Source organism: Pelodiscus sinensis, chromosome 5 (assembly GCF_052426305.1).
Source record: "Pelodiscus sinensis isolate ZL-2025 chromosome 5, ASM5242630v1, whole genome shotgun sequence".
NCBI classification, from domain to species: Eukaryota; Metazoa; Chordata; order Testudines; family Trionychidae; genus Pelodiscus; species Pelodiscus sinensis.
The window spans coordinates 97,841,833-97,864,875 of NC_143056.1; the positions used below are offsets into that span (position 1 = coordinate 97,841,833).

The 23,043-nt window shown below is 43.8% G+C and overlaps 1 protein-coding gene across 3 annotated transcripts in view; it reads left to right on the top strand.

The window, feature by feature from the left end:
* ELP4 (elongator acetyltransferase complex subunit 4) overlaps nt 1–23,043 on the top strand; it is a 344,496-nt gene that overhangs the window by 66,019 nt on the left and 255,434 nt on the right. For all 3 annotated transcript variants that reach the window (XM_014576421.4, XM_006128898.5, XM_089778599.1), the window contains exons 4-5: nt 13,283–13,417; nt 19,890–20,029. In XM_014576421.4, coding sequence (XP_014431907.3) covers nt 13,283–13,417; nt 19,890–20,029 — 275 coding nt within the window. The remainder of the gene's footprint in view (nt 1–13,282; nt 13,418–19,889; nt 20,030–23,043) is intronic.

Below are 23,043 nucleotides of genomic sequence, written 5' to 3' on the forward strand. Positions count from 1 at the left end.
CTTATGTGGACTGCTCCAGGCTGAGATTGATGGTGAGGTGGAAATTGTTGAAATCCCAGTGGAATTCTTGAAGGGCTTCCTTTTTGAGGGTGCACATTTAATGTGCCTTTTGTTAGAGGAAATTAATTCCCTAATATAATGTATACTTTCTAATAATCAAATACCATACATAATAATTTACAAATACTAAATTTAAATCAGGAAATATGTATTAGACCATTCTAATGAAGAAGCTAATATAAATATAAAAGAATTGAAAAAATATATTGCAAAAGCTATGAATGTACATCTAAGCTGGTGGGGAAAATTATGCATTTAGTAAAGTAGAATCCAACTATTTAGATTAAAAAAAAACTATTATGCATATAAACGAGGGAATAAAGTTTGGATAGAGTTGATGTTTCATTTTCAGCCTTAACTTTTGTATTCTTGATTGTACAATTAAACATTTAAATTTATAGTCTTAAAATTTATCTAAAAGCAAGTTAATCTAGTTTTATATGTGTAGAGTTTTTATGTGTACAGTTTCTATTTTTTTAGTCTATTCTCACTCAGTATTTGAGGTGATCTGAGCTTTGATATTACTGGAAACCTGTTTCCAAACATTTGCAGTATATTTGTTTCAAAACAAATTCTGTCCAACCTTCTGGTTTCCCTCAGAAAAGATGCTTGTGTCCTCCTGGGAATGCTGACACCGAATAATGTTCATTCTTCTTCGAGTGATTGCTCATGTTCGTTCCATGTAGGTGTGTGTGTTCTGCGTGCACATGTTGTTGGAAGTTTATCCTTTAGCAGTACGTAAGGGCCAGCAGGGGAGCCCCCTGGATTGGCACCAGTATATCGGCTAATGTATACCCCTGCTGGTCCTCCCACCCTCAGTTCCTTCTTACCACTTGTGATGGTCGGTGGAACGTGCCTTTGCTCTAGCTGTACAAGCGCCCCTTAGCAGTTTTTTCTCTCTCTCTCTCATTGTTCTAGTCGTTAATTACAATTTTATAGTTCATTGTTCTTATCTAGGTTTTTAGTAGTTAAGTGTTATACTTAGTGTTAAGCACCCAGGTGGTCTTGCTTTGCGTCCCCAGCACATCTGGCGGGGCATGCCTGGGCCCTAAGGCTTCAAGCAGAATGAGAAATGCCAGAAGCTTGTTCCCTGCGGGGAGCATTACACAGCTTACCTTAAGTGCCTTGGAGAGGGCCACTGTCCAAGGCCTGTAAGATCTGCAAGGCCTTCAAGCTGTGCACCAAGCGAGAAAGAGTTTTCCTTGAAGATCATCTTGATGGAGGCAGCTTTATGCCCAGCACCAGCATCTGATCCAGCACCAGAAACGCAGAGCTCACTGGCTTCAGTACAGAAGACACCCAGCCACTTGTACGCCTCCCCTGTGCTGCATAGGCCTTGACACCAGTTGTAGTCCCCAGAAGAAGAGGAGACCTAGCAGGGGCAGGTCTCCCTCGAGGCATGGGCACACGGCACTGACACATGCGGCACCTGGACTAGTGCAGCCAGGTTGGCACCGCTTTAGTCTGTGCAGAGACACCAGACCGGCAGGAGTCTTCCTGGAGCCCTCCACTCCAGATACCCTTGAGGCAGCAAGTGACTTGATTGAACTGACCTTTCCCCAACCTCGGCACCGAACCTGGCCAAGGAGCATGGGTTCAGATGGCACTGCCCTGCGGTCTGGGCACTTATTGCCCCAGCCTTGGAAGCAAGAGGGATCCACTGCCCTCCCCTGGGGCCAGTAGCTTTGACTATTGTCCCAGGTGTGGCACCACCTCCAACCTCTTCACCAGCCATGGCCCCCACCTCCTCCCCACACGTTGGCTCTGACACAGGCACTGGCACAGGGCCTTTGAGTGGCATTGACAACGGCAGCAGGTCCTGCAACCACAGGTCCTTCTCCATCGGGCATACCGACACCACCACCAGCCATTCCCCCACCTCCTCCTCGGCACTGGGGGAAACTGGAGTCGATGGCCCAGTACACTCCAACCAGGAGGACACTGGCTGCTACTGCCACTACTACCACCGCACTACCCTGGTCACCACAAAAGCAAGCCACGACTCAGTGGCCTTTCTGGACCCCCTATGCCAGTGGTCCCCAACCTTTTGAGGTTGTCGTGCGCCAGGGGGCGTGGCCGTTTGCCCGCCGTGCACCAGGGGGCGGGGACAGTAGCGCACCCGGGGGCGGGCCCCCCCTTGCCGCGCGCCCAGGGGCGGCCCCCCCCAGCTGCACGCCTGGGGGTGGGGCCCCCCCATAGCCACGCGCCCGGGGCCAGCGGCCCCCCCTCCCCCGCCGCGCGCCCAGGGCTGGTGCCCCCCGCCGAATGCTGCGCGCCCGGGGCCGGCACTCCCCCGCCCCCGGCCGAGTGCCGCGCGCCCGGCGCTCCCCCTGCCAAGCGCGCTCCCCCCGCAAGCGCCCGTGCGCCATGTGCCCGGGGCCAGGCCAGCCCCGAGCACCTGGCGGGTGCATTGAAATGCCCCCGCGGGCGCCATGGCGCCCGCGGGCACCGTGTTGGGGACCACGGCCCTATGCCTACCACGAGAGCCCGGGTGCTGGCCCCTCTAGACTGGAGTCGGTCATCCCAGGGCCGAAGGCTACTCCCTTGGTGACCCCACTGACCCACACAATGACATCAGTGCAGTCTCTTCCCCTTGGGCCAGGCTTCCCCAGAATCACACTCGAAAAGAGGGCCTCCCATCGCTCAGCCCTCTACTGTGTCCTCTTTTGTGGCCTCACAGGTCCCCTCACAAGCCCGTAATCTGGAGGTGGTGGGCATGAAAAGGTCCTTGTCCTCCTCACCGGATGAGGCACTTGGTGGTTCTCTCCCTTCCATGCTATACATGAACTCAAGGTCCCATCAGGAACTCCTTCGCTGCCTGGCTCAGAGTCTGAGAATCCAAGTAGAGGAGGTGTCGGAGGATTTGGGCTATATACTGCAGCCCGACACCCCTGACAGAATGGCTTTACAAGTCAATAAGGCCATGACCAAAATCACGAAGACACTCTGGCAGACCTTCTCTTATCCTGTGTGTAAGCTGGTTGGCTTCGGGAGGGGTACCTCCCTTTTGGGGTCAGTGGGTGGCCACTCCATCCCACTACGCCTGGTTTAGTCTCTGGGGGAAATTAACAGTGGTCAAACAACCCGTCTGGAGTCCCACACCCTTACCTCAGGGCGGGGGGGTCAGGGAAACAATATTAACTGTGGCCTAGGTTTGGGCAGGTCAGCAAACTAACCATCTGAAGCCCAGCCTTAGTTCAGGGCGAGGCAGCCAAGTCCACAGTTGAAAAAGTCACGCCTGGGCTCTAGGTGGGGCAGCAGGCAACCAGTCTATGAAGGCCCAGCCGTAGTTCAGGGCGGGGCAGCAAGGAACAGTTTGTAAGCCCAGCCTTTGGTCAGGGAGGGGTGGCAGGTAAATAGTCTAGGAAGGCCCAACCCTAGTTCAGGGCGGGGCAGCAAGCAACAGTTTGTAAGCCAAGCCTTTGGTCAGGGCAGGTTGGCTGGTAAACAGTCTGTACAATCTACGCAATTGGGGTCTTCTTGCTCAGGAGGGGTGCAGGCAGCTCGCCTGCAGTGGCAAAGAGAGGGAGACTGCCACCTGAGCGGTGGATGGCTGTGGAGGGGCAGGCCATCCACTCCACTGTGCCTCAGCCCAGGGCCCTCTAGACTGACCCAGGTGTTTAAGTGTCCGTGCTGTTCCATGAGCCACTTCCCTTCTCCCCCTCAGTGCGTACCCGGATGTCCGGAAGGTCTGTTGGGGAATCAAAGGAGTCCAGATCCAGCTACCATTCCTCAGCAGCTTGCAGGGCCTCTGGGGAGCCTGGTGCAGTCAGCAGTCCCTCCTAGTTGCCATTCAGTAGGGGCTCCAGTGGCCCAAGCCAGTTCTCCACCTCCTCCGGGCCTAGCTCTTCTCCTAGGTGCACAGGGGAGGCTTCCAGCTCCTTCAGCAGCCGGGGCTCTACTGGCCTTGCTGGCAGGCCTTTTATTTCTCTGACCCCGCCCCCTAGCCTCAGGCCAGGTGGCTTATTAGGGCCAGGTGCAGCCCACCAAGGCTTCGGGAGGGGCGCCTACCCTTCGGGGTCAGTTCGTGGCCACTCCAACCTGCTACCTGCTGACAGATAAGAAAGTCAAGAAGAGGTACTTTGTGCCACAAGAGGCGAATGAACACCTCCTTTCCCACCCACCTCTGGAGTCTCTGGTTGTTCAGGCAGTGAACCAGAGGGAAAGGCAGAGCCAGCCTGGTGCTTACCCCTAAGAGTAGGGACGTCAAGAAAATGGACCTCTTGGACAGAAAGGCCTACACATCTGGGGGCCTTCAACTTCACATAGCGAACTGGCAAGGCCTACTGAGTCACTATGCATATAATACTTGGCGGACATGGACAAGTTCGCCGAACTGGTCCCTAGGGACTTTCGGTCTGAGTTTGGAGTCCTTGCGGGGAAAAAAGCAGGGTGGTCTCTCGGGCTGCCCTCCAGGCTGCTCTGGACAGAGCCGATGCAGCTGCCTGTATTATGTCCATGGGGCTGGTTTTGCTTCACAGCTATTGGCTGTAGGTGTCTGGATTGTCCCCCAAGCTCCAGACCACTATTCAGGACTTCCTGTTTGAGGGTCCAGCCCTCTTTTCCAAGCAGACAGACCAATGCCTGCATTGCTTCAAGAATACCCAGACCACATTAAGTCTCATAGACTCATAGACTTTAAGGTCAGAAGGGACCATTATGATTATCTAGTCTGACCCCCTGCACAGTGCAGGCCACAAAATCTCACCCACCCCTCCTAGAATAATCCTCTCACCTATATCTCAGATATTGAAGCCTTCAAATACTTTGAAGACCCCAAGATGCAGAGAATCCTCTAGCTGTGATCTGTACCCCATGCTACAGAGGAAGGCGAAAAACCTCCAGGGCCTCTGCCAATCTACCCTGGAGGAAAATTCCTTCCCGACCCCAAATATGGCGATCAGCTAAACCCTGAGCATGTGGGCAAGACTCATCAGCCAGACACCCAGAAAGTTCTCTGTAGTAACTCCTATCATCCCTCCATTGACCTATTTCCCACTGATAATGAAGGGTCAATTAGTTACCAAGATCATGTTATCCCTGGGGATCCATACACCAGTTACCCAACAGTGTTCCTGTGACGGCCTGTGTGGGTGCGAACGCCCCCTCCCGGTGGGGCAAGAGGGTTCAGCGGACCCGCCGTCTAGCCGTTCGAGTGCGATCACCCGGCCGCAAGTCCGGACCGGGGATCAGCGAACTCGTGGTTCCGCTTCCTCTGGGACAATCCCGGGGTACCAGTCTGCTCGGGTGTCTAGGCGAGGAGGCGGGGCCACCCCCGGCGGCCCATCTGTAGGTCCGGTCCCCGTCGGGGCAGTCGAAATGGAAGGGTCTTCGCCCCTTTTGCTAGTCACCCCCTGCGGGGTTACGTGTGTTGGGGTGTCGTGATAGGGAGGGGGGACGTGGGGGACCCGGGCCCGCCCTCTCCACCGGGTCCCAGCCCGGGGCCCTAAGTGGGGGGCGAACGAAGTAGACGTTCCTCCCACGACAGGTGGGGTTTATCCCCGTAATGCACCTGTCCACGGGCGCCAAAAGGCCCCCGCCCTGGGCTGCTTCCACTCCCTGCTGCCCTCCTCCCTGTCGGAGGGGATCCCGCAGTCACTTACCCCGCCCGAGGCGTCGGTCTTGTCCTGCGGCCGTCGTGGGGGTTCGGGGTCATTCCCTCGTCTCCTCCAACGCGGGGGGGGGGGTTCCCCTTGACAGCTGGGGCGGCGGTGGTGGCGGCAGCTCCCCTGAGTGCCGCCCAGTCCTGCTCCACCGGGCCGCTTTTCAAACGGCCCGGGTGATGACGTCGGGGACGCCCGTTCCGCCTCCCGGGCGTCCTGGCGTCCGCTGACGTCACGGCCGGGGCGTCCCGGCCTGACGTTGACTGCGCGGTGCGCCGTTCGGGCTCCTTGCCCCTCGGATGGGGCTGCCTCCGGCCCCTCCTTCCCCCTCGGGGAGTTAGCCACCCCTCCTCCGGCGGGTCTTCCCCCCTGGCCCGCTCTCCCCTACTCCCGGGGATGCCTGCCGGCCCGTCCGGCGGCCTCCAGGAGGCGCCGGTGGCACCCGTTCTAGTGCGGACCTGCGGTGGTCCGTCACAGTTCCCTTTCAGGAAGGAATGCCTTTGGGCCCTCACAGCAGAGCACCCGTCTCCATTTCTTCCACTGTGAAGGGAGAAACAGTAATGGGAGAAATGGCAGATGCCAGTACTGACCGACCCCAGACCAGAGCCAGGGCCTATCTAACAAGCCGTCAGTGCCTTGCCAAGGGTTTTGTGGGCACAGAGTTTCTGTTACCTAATAATCAGGTTGATTGATAAAGACACTCAGAGATAAGTTCCTCCTACAACCAGATTTTTGTGGGTTTTTTGTTTGTTGCCTCCCATTTTAAAATGTTTGAGTGTAATGATCTGCAGACCAGAAAAAAGGGGGAGGGAGAAAGAAATGAGACCACTGAACTTCCTAAAGACAGACAGCTTCCTAGTGTTTATTTTGGTAAAGTTGTGAAATAAAATACCTTGGGTAATATTTTCAAAAGAATTTAAGCCCGAGTTATCAAATACAACTTAAGCATATATATGCTAAGTTTTGCAGAAAATTTAATTCTTAAGTGCCTAAACCACTTTTGAAAATTAGACTTAGGCACCTAAGTCACTTTAAATGCTTTTGAAAATTTTCATATTAGCCTAAAATTTTATACACATATAACTTCACAAAGGCTGGTAGCAGATTGTATATTTATCAGAGAATCATTCATTGTTACAGGACTCTTTCATATAGTCTTTAATATTTATTATAATAAACTTTTAGTCATAGTAGTCAAATATTAATACAGTACCACGTATACACAGTTGGGTGCTTGTGTCAATGCTGCACATGCTCACCAAGACTGGTTGTTGATGTAAAATGCGGCGCACCATGTATAAGGATCCCAGTATGCCCTGTATCATCTGTCTTAATTCCTTATGGGATAGTTTCATAGTACAGGCAGTCCCCGGATTACGTACAAGATAGGGACTATAGGTTTGTTCTTAAGTTGAATTTGTACGTAACTCGGAACTGGCTCCAGATTCAGCCGCTGCTGCTGAAACTGACCAGCCGCTGCTGCTGAAACTGCTCTGCCCCCAGCTTCCTGGAATCAGCCACTGATCAGTTTCAACAGCGGCTGAATCTGGAGCCTGGGACAGAACAGCTGGGGTGCTGCCAGGTAGGTCCCCCCAGGACGTAAGTCGGATCCGCGTAACTCGGGGACTGCCTGTACTTTTGTGAGATACAGGTACCAATGTTTTGTTCAAGGATTTTGGGGAGCTACAGGGTTACGCTCCTATCATATCATTTTCTCCATCCCATTAATGTTTTTCTCATTACATAATTTTTACACATTTTTTTTAAACTCTCACAGTCCCAGGTGATGCTTTTTGGTCTCCACCATCACTCTGGTAGAAGCCTGAATCCTGCAAAACTCAGCACAGTCCTAACGAGCATTGCTAATACAGGAAGCCTGATGATCAAGTCCAGCAAACATATGAAAAAGTACTCTGAGGAAGTGAGTCTGGCCCATGAAAGCTCATCATCTAATAAACCATCTTGTTAGCCTTTAAAGTGCTACATAGTCCTGTTTTTTGTTTTAGCTACACCAGACTAACACGGCTACATTTCTATCATCGTACTTCTACACATGGAATTGAGATGAGGAAGATGTGCAAAAGTTCAAGCACAATAGGTCAATGCTTATGGTTAGTGATGGTTTTTACAGAGCAGTTATACACAGTGGATTGCTGCTTTTGGGCCCCAAGAAAAAAGCAGTGATTGGTGGGATCACATCATAATGTGAATTTGGGAAGACAAGTAGCGGCTACAGAACTTTGTCATGTCAAAGACCATATTCCTAGATCTGTGTGTGACGCTTGCCCCAGAATTCCAGCACAAGAACACCAAAATAAGCCCTACATTGACATTTGAGAAGCAGTTGGCAATTGCCCACTGAAAAGTTTGGAACATTAGATTACTCTTGATCAATTTGAAGTTAGAAAGTCCACAGAGAGGCCCACTTTCATCTGTCATTAAGTATCTCTGGCTACATGCAGGAAATAGAAGACGGTTTTGTACCAATGGTGTTTCCATATTCTGTTGGGGCATTTAATCACATGTAAATCCCTATTCTGGAATCAAACCACCTTGCCACTGAGCACATCAACAAAACATGATACTTTCCTATGACTTGGCAAACTCTAGTGGAGTATCATGGATTAATATTAACATGGGCTGGTCAGGCAAGGTCTAACTTTGCATCTTGAAGAACACAGTACTTTTTAAAAAAGCTGTAGGCGAGGAAATTCTTCTCATATTAGTGGATTATGATCAGAGATGTTGACATGTCAGTAGTGATTCTGGCTAAAGAAGCTGCATACTGGCCACCTGAATAGCACCAAAAAATCAATGACTGGCTCAGCAGAATAGTGATAGAAATGTAGCCGTGTTAGTCTGGGGTAGCTGAAGCAAAATGCAGGACTATGTAGCACTTTAAAGACTAACAAGATGGTTTATTAGATGATGAGCTTTCGTGGGCCAGACCCACTTCCTCAAATCAAATAGTGGAAGAAAGTAGTCACAACCATATATACCAAAGGATACAATTAAAAAAATGAACAAATATGAAAAGGACAAATCACATTGCAGAACAGGAGGGGGATGCAGGGGGGGGGAAGGAAGGAAGGTAAGTGTCTGTGAATTGATGATATTAGAGGTAGGGAGAGTGGGATGTTTGTGAGTTAATGGTATTAGAGGTGATAATTGGGGAAACTATCTTGGTAATGGGTGAGATAGTTCAAGTGTTTGTTGAGTCCTTTTTGGAAAGTGTCGAATTTTAACATGAATGACAGTTCAGAGGATTCCTTTTCAAGTGCAGATGTAAAAGGTCTTTGTAGCAGAATGCAGGTGGTTAAGTCATTGAGAGAGTGTCCTTTCTGGTTAAAATTGCAAGAAACTGTTTTTTCTTTGTGATCTTGTCTGATATCTGTTTTGTGGGCATTAATCCTTTGGTGAAGTGTCTGAGATGTTTGTCCAATGTACATAGCAGACGGACACTTTCGGCACATGATAGCATAGATTATATTTCTGGATGCGCAGGAATATGTGTTCTTGATCTTATAACTCACTTGGTTAGGTCCAATAATGGTATCAGCAGAATGAATATGTGGACAAAGCTGGGAAGGTACCAGGGTTGGTATTAGTGTGGTATGTCCTGTGGTGGTTGGTAAGAATCATCTTGAGGTTAGGTGGTTGTCTATAGGAGACTATGGTCTGTCTCCCAGAGCCTCTTTAAGTATGGTATCCTGTTCCAGTATAGGCTGTAGTTTATTGATAATGTGTTGGACAGGTTTAAGTTGGGGGTTGTAGGTGATGACAAGTGGTGTTCTATTGTTGGTTTTCTTGGGTCTGTCTTGAAGTAGATGGTTTCTAGGTATTCGTCTGGCTCAGCAGGTACAGGTACAGGATGGCTTTGAATGTGGTTTTGGTAGACTGAATGGGTGCTGGTGCTGTTTACTCACTGGATTGGATCTCAGTAATGCAAATATCCCCTTGGTTATAGCTGTATGTTGTGTGCTGTGTAATACCTGTGAGGCGAAAGGGGAAAAGCAACCATGATGGTGAAGGAGCAAGGTATACATGCTGTCTGCTGAATTTGTACAATCAGGAATAAGGGCTATAAAAGAGTGAAAAAAAGAGCTATAAGGCTGAGGGAGGTCTTAAAAGATCATTTTAACAGCCAAGTCATGGTACACAACACGACCATGTCCTTTTATGATTGTGTTTCCATAGTGTGATTAAATACAAAAGTGGATCTTTGCTACCTGCTTTGAATGCCAGACTAATAAATATATACTGAATTTCCAAAAGAAAACTTTGTGTTTAAAGAAACAGGCAACAAAATTAAAGTGCAAACAAATATGAAGTTAAAAATCTGTTACCAACACAGTAACATGGTGAACTATATTTTAAACTCAAGGATAAACAGCAATGAAGAGTGATTATTTATGTTCATGTATATAAAATCTACTAAAGAATGCTAGGTATGGCTATAAGTGTACCCTCTTGTTTTCACAGGTTGGTGTGTGCCTCACAATAGCTCTCCTTTTGGCCCCTGGCAGGGAGTGGTAGGGGTAAGGATGTAACTCTACATCATGCTCTTACCTCATATGTAGGGAAATATAGGGAACACTGACCATTTTGTTCTCCATGAAAAGACTACTGAATCTGGGGTCTTTGGGTGACTAAGTCAACCCTGTTCTGCAATATCTGAGTTTGTTGCCTAAGCAAACCTGTGATGTTCTGGTCTGTTTCCCAAAGAGCCTTTGTCCTTTTTCCTTTCCTGCAGCAATCTTTCTCTCTGTGTGTCTCTCCCCTCTATTCTTGGTCCTTCTCTATGACCCTAGTCATATGGTCCGTCTTTCTCATCCTGATCAGGATTAGGCATGAAAGGTATCTCTTTCAAGAACATCATCCCAGAGGTTGCTGGTTAAAACAGACAGATGCATCATTACATTTAGTCACAGTGGACAGGGAAAGATGAGTATCAAACAGTGTTCTCTGTAAGCTTTGCATTGTGCAGCTACTCAGGGGAGATTCAAATGCCGCCTAGCTGATTAGCAAAGCATCCACAGATAGGTTCTGTTTCTGTTGGTGGTGCACATTCACACATGCCTTGGAACACATACCATTTTATTGTACACATGGATGGAAAGATCCATATATGGATGGAAAAGATTAGAGGGAACATTGGTCTCAGAACTCCTATGAACATCTTTTAATAAAAAACGCTAATTGTCACTTTAATTCTGGAGCACCTTGTTGCTGTATCATTTGGCAGATCAAATCCTAGTGAATCCAGACTAGACTAACAGAAAGGAGGGCGAAAGCATGTTCTATTGCACAGATATTTTAAATGATAGGCTTCATTCCTCATGTATTGGTATAGGGAAAGTGCAGTGAACATTAGCAATATTTTCAGTCAGCAATGATTTTGGATGATAGCTCACTCCAAATGGTGACAAAGGTACAGAGAACACAGCTACTACTGCCCTTTTGAAGCCACCTGGGCCTGTAGGCTGCTAGCCTGATTACTGCAAGCATGCTAGACAAACTCCTTGCAGAGTGGTATGGGAAAGTTTCCTATTGCAGGAAAAGACAGAAGACTAGAATTCTTACAAATCTTGGAGAAAGAATTGGAGAATATCTCCATGAAAGTTTATTGAGGTCTCTCAAGAGGATAAAAGTAACATCCCTACAGAGATAAACAAAGTACTCTTCATGACTCCCTGTCTATATCAACAACCCAAAGAGTTGGAAGTGGACATACAGCCTATTTCTCTTTGTTGTACCTCAAATTAGTGTCTTGTGCTTGGACAAATGTGGATTGTGTAATCAGACTGCCATAGTGTTTTTTTGCATTTATTCCTATTCATAATAGTAAAGCAATCAGAAGTTAATTACTCAATTCTGTAAATTTGAAATTTGCAGATTGGGTGGCCTGCATTTTTGAATGGGGAAGAATGTTGGGGGAGGAAGGAAAGAGAAAGAAGGGGAACAGACAGCAAAAACAAAAAACAAAAAACTCACCATGTACACACTCATTTGAGCTTCCTTCCCTTTATCATCTGGCTCCTCTGTGCTCATCTAGTGGACTGGTGTGAACCCATTGGAGTTTCCAACTGCTTCTGGCATGGTTTAAATCTTCTGCCATGTCTTCTCCTTCCCCTTTACTGTTCATAACAGAAGTCTCTGCCTTGGGGTCTTATGAAGTGTTCACAGCCAAATATACCATGCAGTTCATTATAATAGCAGTAGCTCTCTCGGGCAGCACCTGATTTCTTGTTTGCCATCCTAACCTTTTGGTGAAGTTCCTTCACTATCACTCATCCCTGTTGTTACCCCTTTCTGCATCCACTGTGCGATCTGCAATTCCACAGATGTGCTTGCATATCCTCTTTTCCCTAAGAGTCAAGGAGATCTAAGATTTCTTGCCTGCTCCACTTTACCTACTACGTCTCTGAGGGAGGTCACTCTGAAAGTGAACTGGTAGGAATGCTTGCCAAGAAAGGTGGGCAATGAAGAAAAGGCATTTCAAAAATATTGGGTGAGTTTTGGTGAACAGGCAAGGAGAATTTCTTTCAAGGGCAGTGAAGTTCAAAATTGTGACAGAAGCAAACACTGTCGTTGGAACAAGGGGATTGTGGGATAGCTGCTAGAGGACTGTTAAGTAATATAGTGTCTGCACTCCAATTGCATCAACTTAAGACTGTATTGCTCAGAGATGCAGTGTTATTGCATCAATATAATGGGATGCATGTGTCAGTGGGAGACAAATTTTACTGTGGATGTGCATAACTAGGTCAACCAAGGTCAACTTATGTCAATCAACTTTGTAGTGTAGACCAGGTCAAAGTGTCTCAGAAGGTTAAAGGGCCTTGCACCAGCTACCTGCATCACAGGAGAGGAAGCATGATCCACAGAGTTGCTATATCCCAACTTGTGCTGATGTGAGTAGAGGGAAAAAGCCTTAGTTGTTCCAACACCCTCTCTCATGTCATCCCATCACCCAAGCAGGCATAACTGTGCCTGTGTATTGGGAATGTATGCTGTGCTGGGTATCAATCTGGTGCAATTTATTCCTTCAACAGAGCATCAGGGTAACGTGTCAGGAGATTGAAACAATACACTCTTCCTTACTTTATACTTGTGACAAAGCTAAGATTGAGCTCTCTTGGATAGAATTGCTCAATCAGTAACACTCAGTTTTTGTAACAACTGCAATTGTATTAATAACTTTTATAAATTCACAGTTTTAAAATATTTGTACCTTCCTTTTGTTCCTTGAATTGTCTTTCATCCTTGTTTGTATTCATTGTTAAATCTGTAGTTAACAGTGTAGTTCTTCCCCTGTGGTTAATGGGAAAGGATGATGCAGACCATGTGTTATGACTTCTGTTCTGTGTCTTTGCAATATATAATGCTGTGCAGTACTTCTTTGGTTATATTTTTCAGAAAACATTTTTCCGCTTCCAGTATATTTTGTAGTATGCAAAATGTGCTATCTGTCTTATTTATTCTAATGTTGGTATCATTTTATAACTGTTCATTTTATTCAGATATTGCTACTACTTTGCAGTGTTTCTTTAGGTGGAGTGAAATGTCTTCCCTACCTTTTCTACTCTATGTGATTTTATTTCATCTTCTCAATTTAGGAGCTTCCAGCACCTATACTTGATGATGTCCACAAAAAACAATTGGATGAGGAGGAGTCAGCCGTTATATCTAAACAGGAATCTCAAGAATCAATGAAAATAGCCTGGCGCTACCAGAATTTACCAAAAATGGAGGTAAATAGGTTTAGTATTATATCTGGCTTTATCCTATACTTTGAGAATAAGAATGAAATTCACTTGTTCTATAAGTATGGTATCTGAGTAGAACCCAAACTTTGGAAGTATTTTCAAACTGTGCTAAAAGCTTGCCTTGGGAAAGCAAACTATCAGTCACCAATTCATATCTTGATTAGCAGTGATACAGTGAGATGAGAAATTGAGTTTATTATGTAGCATGAAATCCAGATGTATTTAACAATCATTTGAAAAGAAAACCAGAAAATTAAAATAGCAAAATACACAAGGCTGGTGAATTTATCATTCGGGCTACTTTTAAAATCTGGATAATGATGTCTATATTGTTTATACTGAACATTTTTCTAAACTTAGTTATTCATAGGTGATATGCATAGGTTGAATGAACAGTACTTATTAGATACTTCTAGTGAAAATACTTTATTGACACAAACTGTTGACTTGCTTATCCATGTGCATAATAAGTAAGCACTTGAGATTATATCAGCTTCACTGTCACTGGAAACTAATTGCTTTGAAGGTGGCATGTAAGACACAAGTCACTTGTTCAGAGTTTACAGCTGTTAGAATTTTGTGAATTACATTTTTCCTTAAGCTAGTTATTTTCTTGTTTAGTCTAATAGTGCAGTCAAACCTTACAAAAATTAAAGTGTTTTGAACCATACAGAACAACAGACTTCTTGTTTTGTGTGTGCTGTTTGGCTTAAGTATTTTATATACTCTGATTTAGATGCATTCATAACTGTTTAGTAAGTTAGCCATATTCTAAAAAAAATTGGAATGTGACAAAATGATCTTACAAGTCTTGGCATGTTTGGTTTCTTCTGAAATTGCATAGACGTAGCTTTAGATTTTGTCAGAGAAGACTTATATAGGGTGACATGCCAAATCAAATAGCCTCTAGGGTGATCATATAATCTCATGAATTTTATTCATGTAGGGCTTGTTATATACTCTGAACCATTGCAAAATATAGTTTGTGTTTTATCCAATAATATAAACTAAATTAATCATACACTGATATACAAACAATTAATTGTCATTATTTCAACACAAAGGCTACGTCTATTCTGCAGCCTTCTTCCGCGAAAGCTTATGCAAATGAAGCGTGGAGTAGAATACTACTGTGCTTCATTTGCATAATTAATTAGCAGCCGTTTTTGCACCAAGAGGCTTTTGCGCAAAAAGGAGCAGTCTACATTTTTCAGGAAAAGCGGATCTTGCACAAGAAGGGTATTTTGCACAAAAACGGCTGCTAATTAATTATGCAAATGAGGCATGGCAATATTCTACTCCTCACTTCATTTGCAAAAGCTTTTGCGGAAGAAGGCTGCAGTAGAGACATAGCCAAAATGTCCTGGCTCTAACAGAACAAAAGTGGAATATAAATAACCCAAAACAGGCTACTCTGTCCAGTAATATATTATTTAATAGAACACTATGCACTTGCCATTGATTATCACAAATGGCATTTGCATGTTGAAAGTTATAAACTAATAATTGTTTGATCTAAAACAACTGTACAACCTTATAAGACAATTTTCTTAATTATGAAAACATTCTAAAACTGTATGTACTTGAACAATGGTCCTCAAACTTTTGATGTTGCACCCCCCCACACACACCTACACACACACATACCACCCATAATATAATCTGTCTACATCCTTCCCACCAGAGTTGGGACTGGGAGTAGACCTGCAGTTGGAAGCTGGGGTCCGAGGCTGAGACTTCAAATAGGTCAGAAGGTAGGCCAGCAGCTGAGGCCCAGAATGCAGCTGGAGCTGGGCCCAGGAACACAGCTATGGTCTGGAGCTGGGGTCTGAAGCTGGGGGTATGGTTGGAGGCAGGAGCAGGGCCAGGGATGAAGTAGAGCAGAGGGCAGAGTAAAGCTGGGTAGCACTCCCTCTCCATCATTTGTGGAGACTGGCCCAGGCCCCAACATGGCCCCCAAACTTTCCTCCTCCTCCCTACAGAGGGGATGTGCCTCACAATTTGGTGATATCTGTACCAGTATGTTTGTTGGTTTTAAAGTAAATGCTAAATTGCCAGAAATTATATGACATCAATAAGACTTAAAAATAAAGCTATAGTTGTTAAATAATTGTTGACTGTAGGTAATGTCATAGATCAGAAATATTTGATGTATTATTGATGATGCAATGTACAGTTATTGGCTATTTGGAAATAATAACTTATCAGCATCTGAATCCTTCCACTAATTTTAATACACAGTAAAAGCTTCATCTGACGTGTTTGGGGAATCAGAGAGGGTGTCAGTTAATCAAATATTTTGGTTAACTAAGAGTTACATTTACCAATGGAATACCCATTTTCAAAGAATTAGAATATAATAAAATTAATGAAACCAATCCAGTAGAAACTGCACTGGATTGGTTGGTTTCTTGAAGCACTTAAATGTATACAGGCAAAGTTTTCTATATAGTAGGTTATTTTATGGTACTACATTTCACTATGGGCAGTGCAATGGGCACAGCCATATCAATAAAAATATATTTAACACTAAAACTATACTAAACATAATTTAATTTTTGATCATTCAGAAGGCAATTCAGGGTCTTGCAGTGCCTCAAGGTCATATATTTATCAACATCAATTATCATTGTAAGTGTAGGTGAAGACTAGGCTGAATCTGTAATGACCCTATTTACATATCTTGGAAGTTGCTTTTTTGAATAAATCTCTATCAACTCATTTATTTGTCTTTTGCATAAACGTAGAATGCAGAATGCATAACCTCCTGGGCAATATACTACAGGCTGAACCTCGCTAGTCCACGATTCTCTGGTCTAGCAATATCTGTGGTCTAGCATCATCAGGGACCCTGTGAGTGCTTCAGGGTTGGCGCACTCATGTAGAAAAACCAGCAGAGCAGGATCACAGATGTTGCCAGACCAGAGAGCTTGGCCAGTGGTTTGAAGTGGCAGCTGAAGCCAGAGCCCAGCAGTTGGGAACAGAACCTGGTGGCTGGAGCTGGAGCCTGGCCACAGCCTGGGGGCTGAGGCAGGGACCTAGAGGCCTGTAGCAGGGTTCAAAGACCAGTTGGAAGGAATAGAGCTCAGTGACTGAGCCCAAGGCCAGGAGATCAGCAGAAGAGGGACCACCATTAACCTTCCCTAATCTGGCAAACTCCCTGGTTTGGGACTGTTCAGTCCCTGAGGGTGCCAGAGAAGGAAGATCCAACATGTTTTCCCAGTTACTAAACTGAAGATTTGCATTGAGATATATCAGAAATGTCAGTTAATAGAACTTTCTGGTTAATAAAGTGCCGAATAGCACAGCCTTTACTGTACTTAGTAATAGCTGTTAAATATTTCAGTTTTCATTAATTCGTGTTTGTTGACTGATTAGATATTTTTGACAAAATAAAATATTTTTTAAATTATTTTCCAGCCAACTTTAATGCTTATATTTAAAATTATATTTACAAATACAGGTTGAACCTTTCTAGTCTGGCATTCTCTGGTCTGGTGACATCCGTGGTCCAGCATGATTTTAGTTGTCTGGATGTTCACTTATCATGGGTGTGGCCAAGATTGCCATGATCCCATAAAGTTTAAACTGTAGGTTTTTTAAATAGAGCTCAAAGTGTGTCAGCTGAAAACTTCGCTAGTCAACATTTTTTTTTTTTTGGTGAGCCATAAATGTTGAGTAAATTTGTCCTGTTAGTGTTCTGATAGTTAATATAATTTGTAGTTGTAAGTAACCAAAGAGATTTCTGTTGTGGAGATGGCTCAGTTATGCCCTTTTCCTTCCTAAAAGCAGGTTAAATAAGCTTTTTTTCCAGCTCATAAATGTTTCTTATTAAGTATTGTGTTTAAATTAGTAGTCCTGTCTTGAACAGTGTATAAAACATGTGTTATATATTCTGAATATTATAAATGCACTGTGGATTTTTATAGGTAATCAGCCAAAAAGAATTGGATTCTAGGTATATGTGCTGCATGCAGTTAGCAATTTAGAAGATACTTTTATCTATATCCAGGGGTACAATCGCTTATACTCTTGTTAAAAATGCCAGGTGTAGTCTAATTTGCAATTTAAAAGTATAGTGGTTTTTCCTCCTTTTTTGTTTCAATTAATTGCTTGTGTTCTTAGGGCAATATATAGACTGTCACAGCATGAAATCAATTTTCTGCCTTTATTCTCCAAAATCTGAGATTTCTAGCACATTAGTATTGCAATTAGAAACATTAACAGCAGGCAGTAGCATAAAAACGTATTCTGCTCACTGATAATTTAGTGTATTTCTCCTCGTGCAGACACTTTTGTAGGAATCCAGTAAAGAACTGGTTTGAACCTACAAACCAGAAATAAAATTGCTCACACAGATTTAAGAGGAATGAAAAGTCTCAGTCTCTTTCTCTCTTCATGGCCATTCTGCTAACACAGATTATTCATGCTTACTTGATTCAGGTGGGCTTTTTGCAAGCTTCCCCACTAGGGTTGGGAATGTGGTACATTGAAGCCTATTCAAAGTTTCTGACATAGACTGAGCTTTTATTGCATGGTGTTTTATTATAGCCAAATCCTAGTCTCCACCCAGTTTGTAGGCTCTGTGCTCATTCTTTTGAATTAAGAAAGGTTATCACCTACCTTAATCCATGCAGCAGTGTGGATTAAGGACACCAATGTGCCTCAGGATTCTCAAAGAGGATCCTGGAAACTTGTTGTTTCTTCTTTTTTGCTGTCTTTACTAAACTCTATTGGGCTTCAGTGAGGATTTGCATCTGAAATGGGCGGCCTGGAGCTTTTCTCAATGAAGACATCAGATCAAAGTTCAGTTAGTCAAGGCCTTTCTAAAACATTAAGGGGGTTTGGACGTCCACAATAAAAAGATGAGCCCTGGCAGAGATTGCAGTAAAAACATTGTGTTCTGTAATCCGGATAAAGGATAGATTATAGGCCAAAGAACAGACCCTTTTTAAATTGCTTTCAGAACCCACATACTAAATAACTTTACACTTTACATGTAAATATGTATATTTTAATGTAATAGTATGAGTTTTATTTTGTGATTTAGAAAGCAATTTCTAGTAAGTAAAATTAAAGCCCTAGTTTTAAAGAGCTCACTGGTTTCTTGTGAATACATTAAATGCTTTAGATCTTTTATATAATAAGAAAATGGCCTATTACTAAAGACCAAGGACTTCTTAAGACTTAAAAAAAGACCGCTTGGTTTTTTTTCTGTGTTTTTAATTTTAGCATTTTGAATTCTCTGATAGCTAATTCGCCCTAATATGCATTTCATTTTCAGGTGTTAATTTGGTAATTCCCAAGTATAAAATGTAAATAATTAAGATAGTTAGTTTTAATTAAATTGTGGTTGTAAAGTGTTTTTAAATATGAAACAAGAAATAAAAACTAGGAAAATGCTGCAGAAGATTTCCTTGAAAAAAGTCATAATGACATTGTGATACTAACCAGGTTTGTTCTCTGTGTGTTCAAAGTTGTTTATGTTTATTTTAATGAAAAAACTATGTCTTAAGTTTACTCCTTTGAGACCTGTCAAATCCACAGAGTGATTGGAATAGGAGCTAAATTATTTTCTGGTTTTTATTTAACAATTCAGTTTGTAAGTTCCAGCTACAGTACTACATTTTACTCTTTGTTACACCTGTGAAATCTAGTTTTCCGTGAGGGGGACACAAGTGTAATTTAGGCCAGAATTTTCATTCCTGATGACAAAACATACGTCAGAAAGAACACAAATTTTCAGATGTTGGGTTAAGTGTGGAGTATTGGAATTTTTAAAATAAGTAAATAAAAACTCATTCTTTTTTGTGTTTTTGGTAAAATGAGGCAAAGTTTTATGGAAGCTATTGACAAAATATAATATCTCCTCATGCTATTTTTAGTCACTTCTCAGGATGCATCCACAAGTGCAAATCAAAATGCATTTTCATTTAATTTAATACTTCTGATTTTTGCACAGATGAATTTTTCAATCTGATGCACACAGTGTTATGACTTTCAAAATTAAATCTATGTTAACTTTACACTGACCATTGAGCATGTTTAAAAACTACTTAGTGCCAACCCTTGGCCTAAGTCACTGAATTTATAGTTAGGCTATGTTTATACTGGTACTCATACTTGGCTGTTTATACACTTCTGCATGCTTTGTACACCAAGTGTCTGCATATATATCCCAGGCTTTGTGCATCACAGGGACATAATATAGCAGTCACTTTGCTAGGTGGTGGTTGTTCTGTCCACTGACTTCACATATTTACATATCTCTTGTTTTTACCTTCCATAACTTTTAAAGTTCACTATAGCTATTGACAGATTCTTTGTTATTAATTTAAGCCTGAAGTCATGCTTAAATGAAAAATTATAGTTTTCTAACACAGGTAGAGCAAGTTATTATGTTTTTATGACAAATAATTTAATGAATTATTATAATGAGTATAGAATGTTTTCACAGGTCAGTCCAGCAGTTTCTGCACGGTTTGGTCACTATTATGATTTATCTAAAACATTGTCTCCAGAGCTACTTCAATCCAGAAAGTGGCACCGCTTTTTCCTTCCTGAAGAATTGTCCTTGCAGTCTGAAATAAAAACTTGGTAAGTTCTTAATTTATATGTCTATTTTTAGTTATTTTTATACAAGTTAAGGGAAAGATTGTTCTTAAAGCTGCAAACTAGTTTATTATTAACTTAAAAAACAACAAATGGTCTGGTAGCACTTTATAGACTGACAGAACATGTAGATGGTATCATGATCTTTCCTGGGCCCGGCCCACTTCTTCAGATGACCGGAGTTTTGAGTTTAGGATGTGCAGACCCAAAATAAATAGGGGAGAAGGAAGAAAGGGGAAGGGAAAAAAGGAAGAGGGTGGGAGAGGGTAGGAAACAAGGAGCACAGGGTATGAAAATATCAAAGGGAAAAACAAGTAGGCTTATAGGTAACCTATAAGCACCTAAAGATTGGATAGTTAAAAGAAGCAGATATTTATTATTGCCTGTAGTAATACAAGTACTTTTAAAATCCTTTCATTGATTTGGAAAACCACAGCCTAAATGTTTGCAGTCAAGGAGTAATATAAAACAGAATATGAATTGGATTCCTTTTAACCATCATATTCCTGTAATGCTCAAAATGAAAGGTCTACCAATACCTTAAATTTCAAAAAGAAATCTGAATTTGTTGTCCAGGCTGGAAATTCATAGATGTGTCAGTCAAGCATAAATAAAATGAGAGAGACCAGAAATGAACAGTCATTGCTGTTGACTGGAATATCTTTTCTATTGTATCTTTCTGGCAGTGTCTTAAGCTACTTCTCTAATGTTAAATATAGATTAAGTAGTCCAGCTGCATATTCAATATGGACCTTTTGATATTTTTATCTATGCGCTTTATAAACTTTTAGGTATAGAGCCAAGTCTTGAGAAGTATTTAAATGTTATATTTTTAAAAACAGTGAGGCACAATACAAAACATGATTAATAAAAGAAATGCAATATTTCCCGGAGTGCTTTTTCAGAAAAGTAAACAACCCAAAGACTTCTATGTTTGTTGATATCAGTGTCAGTATTATATGATCAAAGGTCGGTGGTTTAAATTTAGACAGGCTTTCAGGTTCTAGCTGTACAAATGTACACTTTCAGGAGTCGGGGCAAATTTAAAGTGTTATTTCTATAGTAAACATTTAACGTAAGTAACATACAATGTATAATAGACCATTTGATTGGCAAGGGCCAAAGAATATGGTCACGGAATGATTGGATTCGGCTGATTGCCGAAGTGGGGCTACTTTGTCACCTAGCAGATATCCCACACTTCTTGCACTGCTCCACAATATGTCACTAACTGGGATGGCTTTTGTGCCTGTAAATCTGTAGATACGAAGTATTTGTGTATTTTTATTTCTAATCTGAGTAAGCAATATGTTGGGACTCCATGAATAAAACAACTCTTATCAAAGGATGCATTGTTTGTGCAGGAAAAGGTGCACATACACATACCAGCCAACTGTGGCCTTGAACCTGACTCTAACGGAACTGGCCTTAATTGAGCTTTAATTGGCCACTGTGAATTGGAGAGCTTCATGGCAGCATTGGAGACCTAAATATAAATACATGTTCTTCTTTCAGAAGTGTCCCTGTCAGTGCTCCACCTTAGGTGTTTGGGGTGCCATTGCACCTCTAGTCGGTAAATTTAGGTAGCAGTGCCCTCAGTAGGCTGTGCCTACTGGGCAGCCAGCATATGTCGGTGTTGCTACTCCACAGCCAACTGCCCATTCAGTTCCTCCTCTGCTGCTGCCGGCTTCAGTCAGAACTAATAGCTGCCCTCCTGATATTTTTCTCAAACTTCTTATATTATACTTGTTGTTAGTAGTTGTTAATAGTTGTTAGTTATAGTGTTAGTGATATACAATCAATCTAGTTAATTTTTTTCTTACTTGTTCGGGCCTTTTTCCCTTTGGCCATTTTTTTCTTCCATGGGATGCCTGGTTGCCGAGGTTTCAAACAGTGCCTGTCCTACAGGCTTTCCATCCCAGTCGCAGAAGGCCACCAGCAGTGTGTTTGTACCGCTCAGGTTATGCACCAGAAAAGCCAGGGAGCTCCAACTGAAGCTGCTTCTCCTGGAAAATGCTGTGTGACCAGCCTCGGACCTTGAGTACTCCACACCATCCAGACAGCCTGCGGTGTTAGAAAACGCAGTTCCCTCAGAGTTGAGCACCAAAGACTCCATTTTGGATCATCAGACCAAGAAGCGAACTCACTCATCGTTCAAAGCTGATTCCCCCTCAAAAAAGCAGGCACCACCTCAGAAAATGCCCTCTGTACTGGCAGCCCCCAAGGTGCTGGGATGAGAGGCACCGAGACCCACACACCTAGACACTCCTCTCCAAAGCAATCATGCCCACATCCTCAATGGCAGCCACCACAATGGTTGCCCCACTGGTGCCAGATGGCTCATTGACTCTGAGGGGAAAGAACCTCTTTCTAAGCCTGGGTGGGCCAAGCCCAGTTCTGCCCTTTTAAATTCCTGGAAGCCAAGGGGCGGGGTAAGGAATATAGAAGCCCATCCTAGGAGCTCATTAGGATCCCAGCTGCTAGAGGAAGCAGAGGCCTGCTCTGAGCTCCCAAGCCAGGAGGGCCATGAGGACCTTGCAGAGGCTGAGGACTGGCACAGACCGCCGGACCCCTGCTCCAAAGAGGAGATCTTCTTCACCCTGCCAGAGAATACAGACTATGATGACCCCCAGGCCTGGCAGCCAGTATGGAGCCAGGTAGATGACAAGGAGGAGTAAGGAAGTGGCCCCGAGGAAACCAATGACTGTCAGGCTGATCTTATAACACTTTAGAATGTGTCACCAGGTTGTGAGCCAGATCCCTGCGGATCCCAGTGGCAGCCAGGGCTGCCATTGCTAGGGCCTTGGGCCAGGACATGGTAGAGTAGGGAGGGCTCACATCCCCCATGCCATCCCACATACCAGGTGTCCGTCTCACCCTCCCCTCTCTTGCCTGGGGAACTGCGTTTGTGTTCCTGCCCTGCCCTGCCCTGAAGCAGGGCCTGGGCCTTACTGACTGGGACTGCTTTTGTGTTGCTACCCACTCTAAACCAGGGCCTG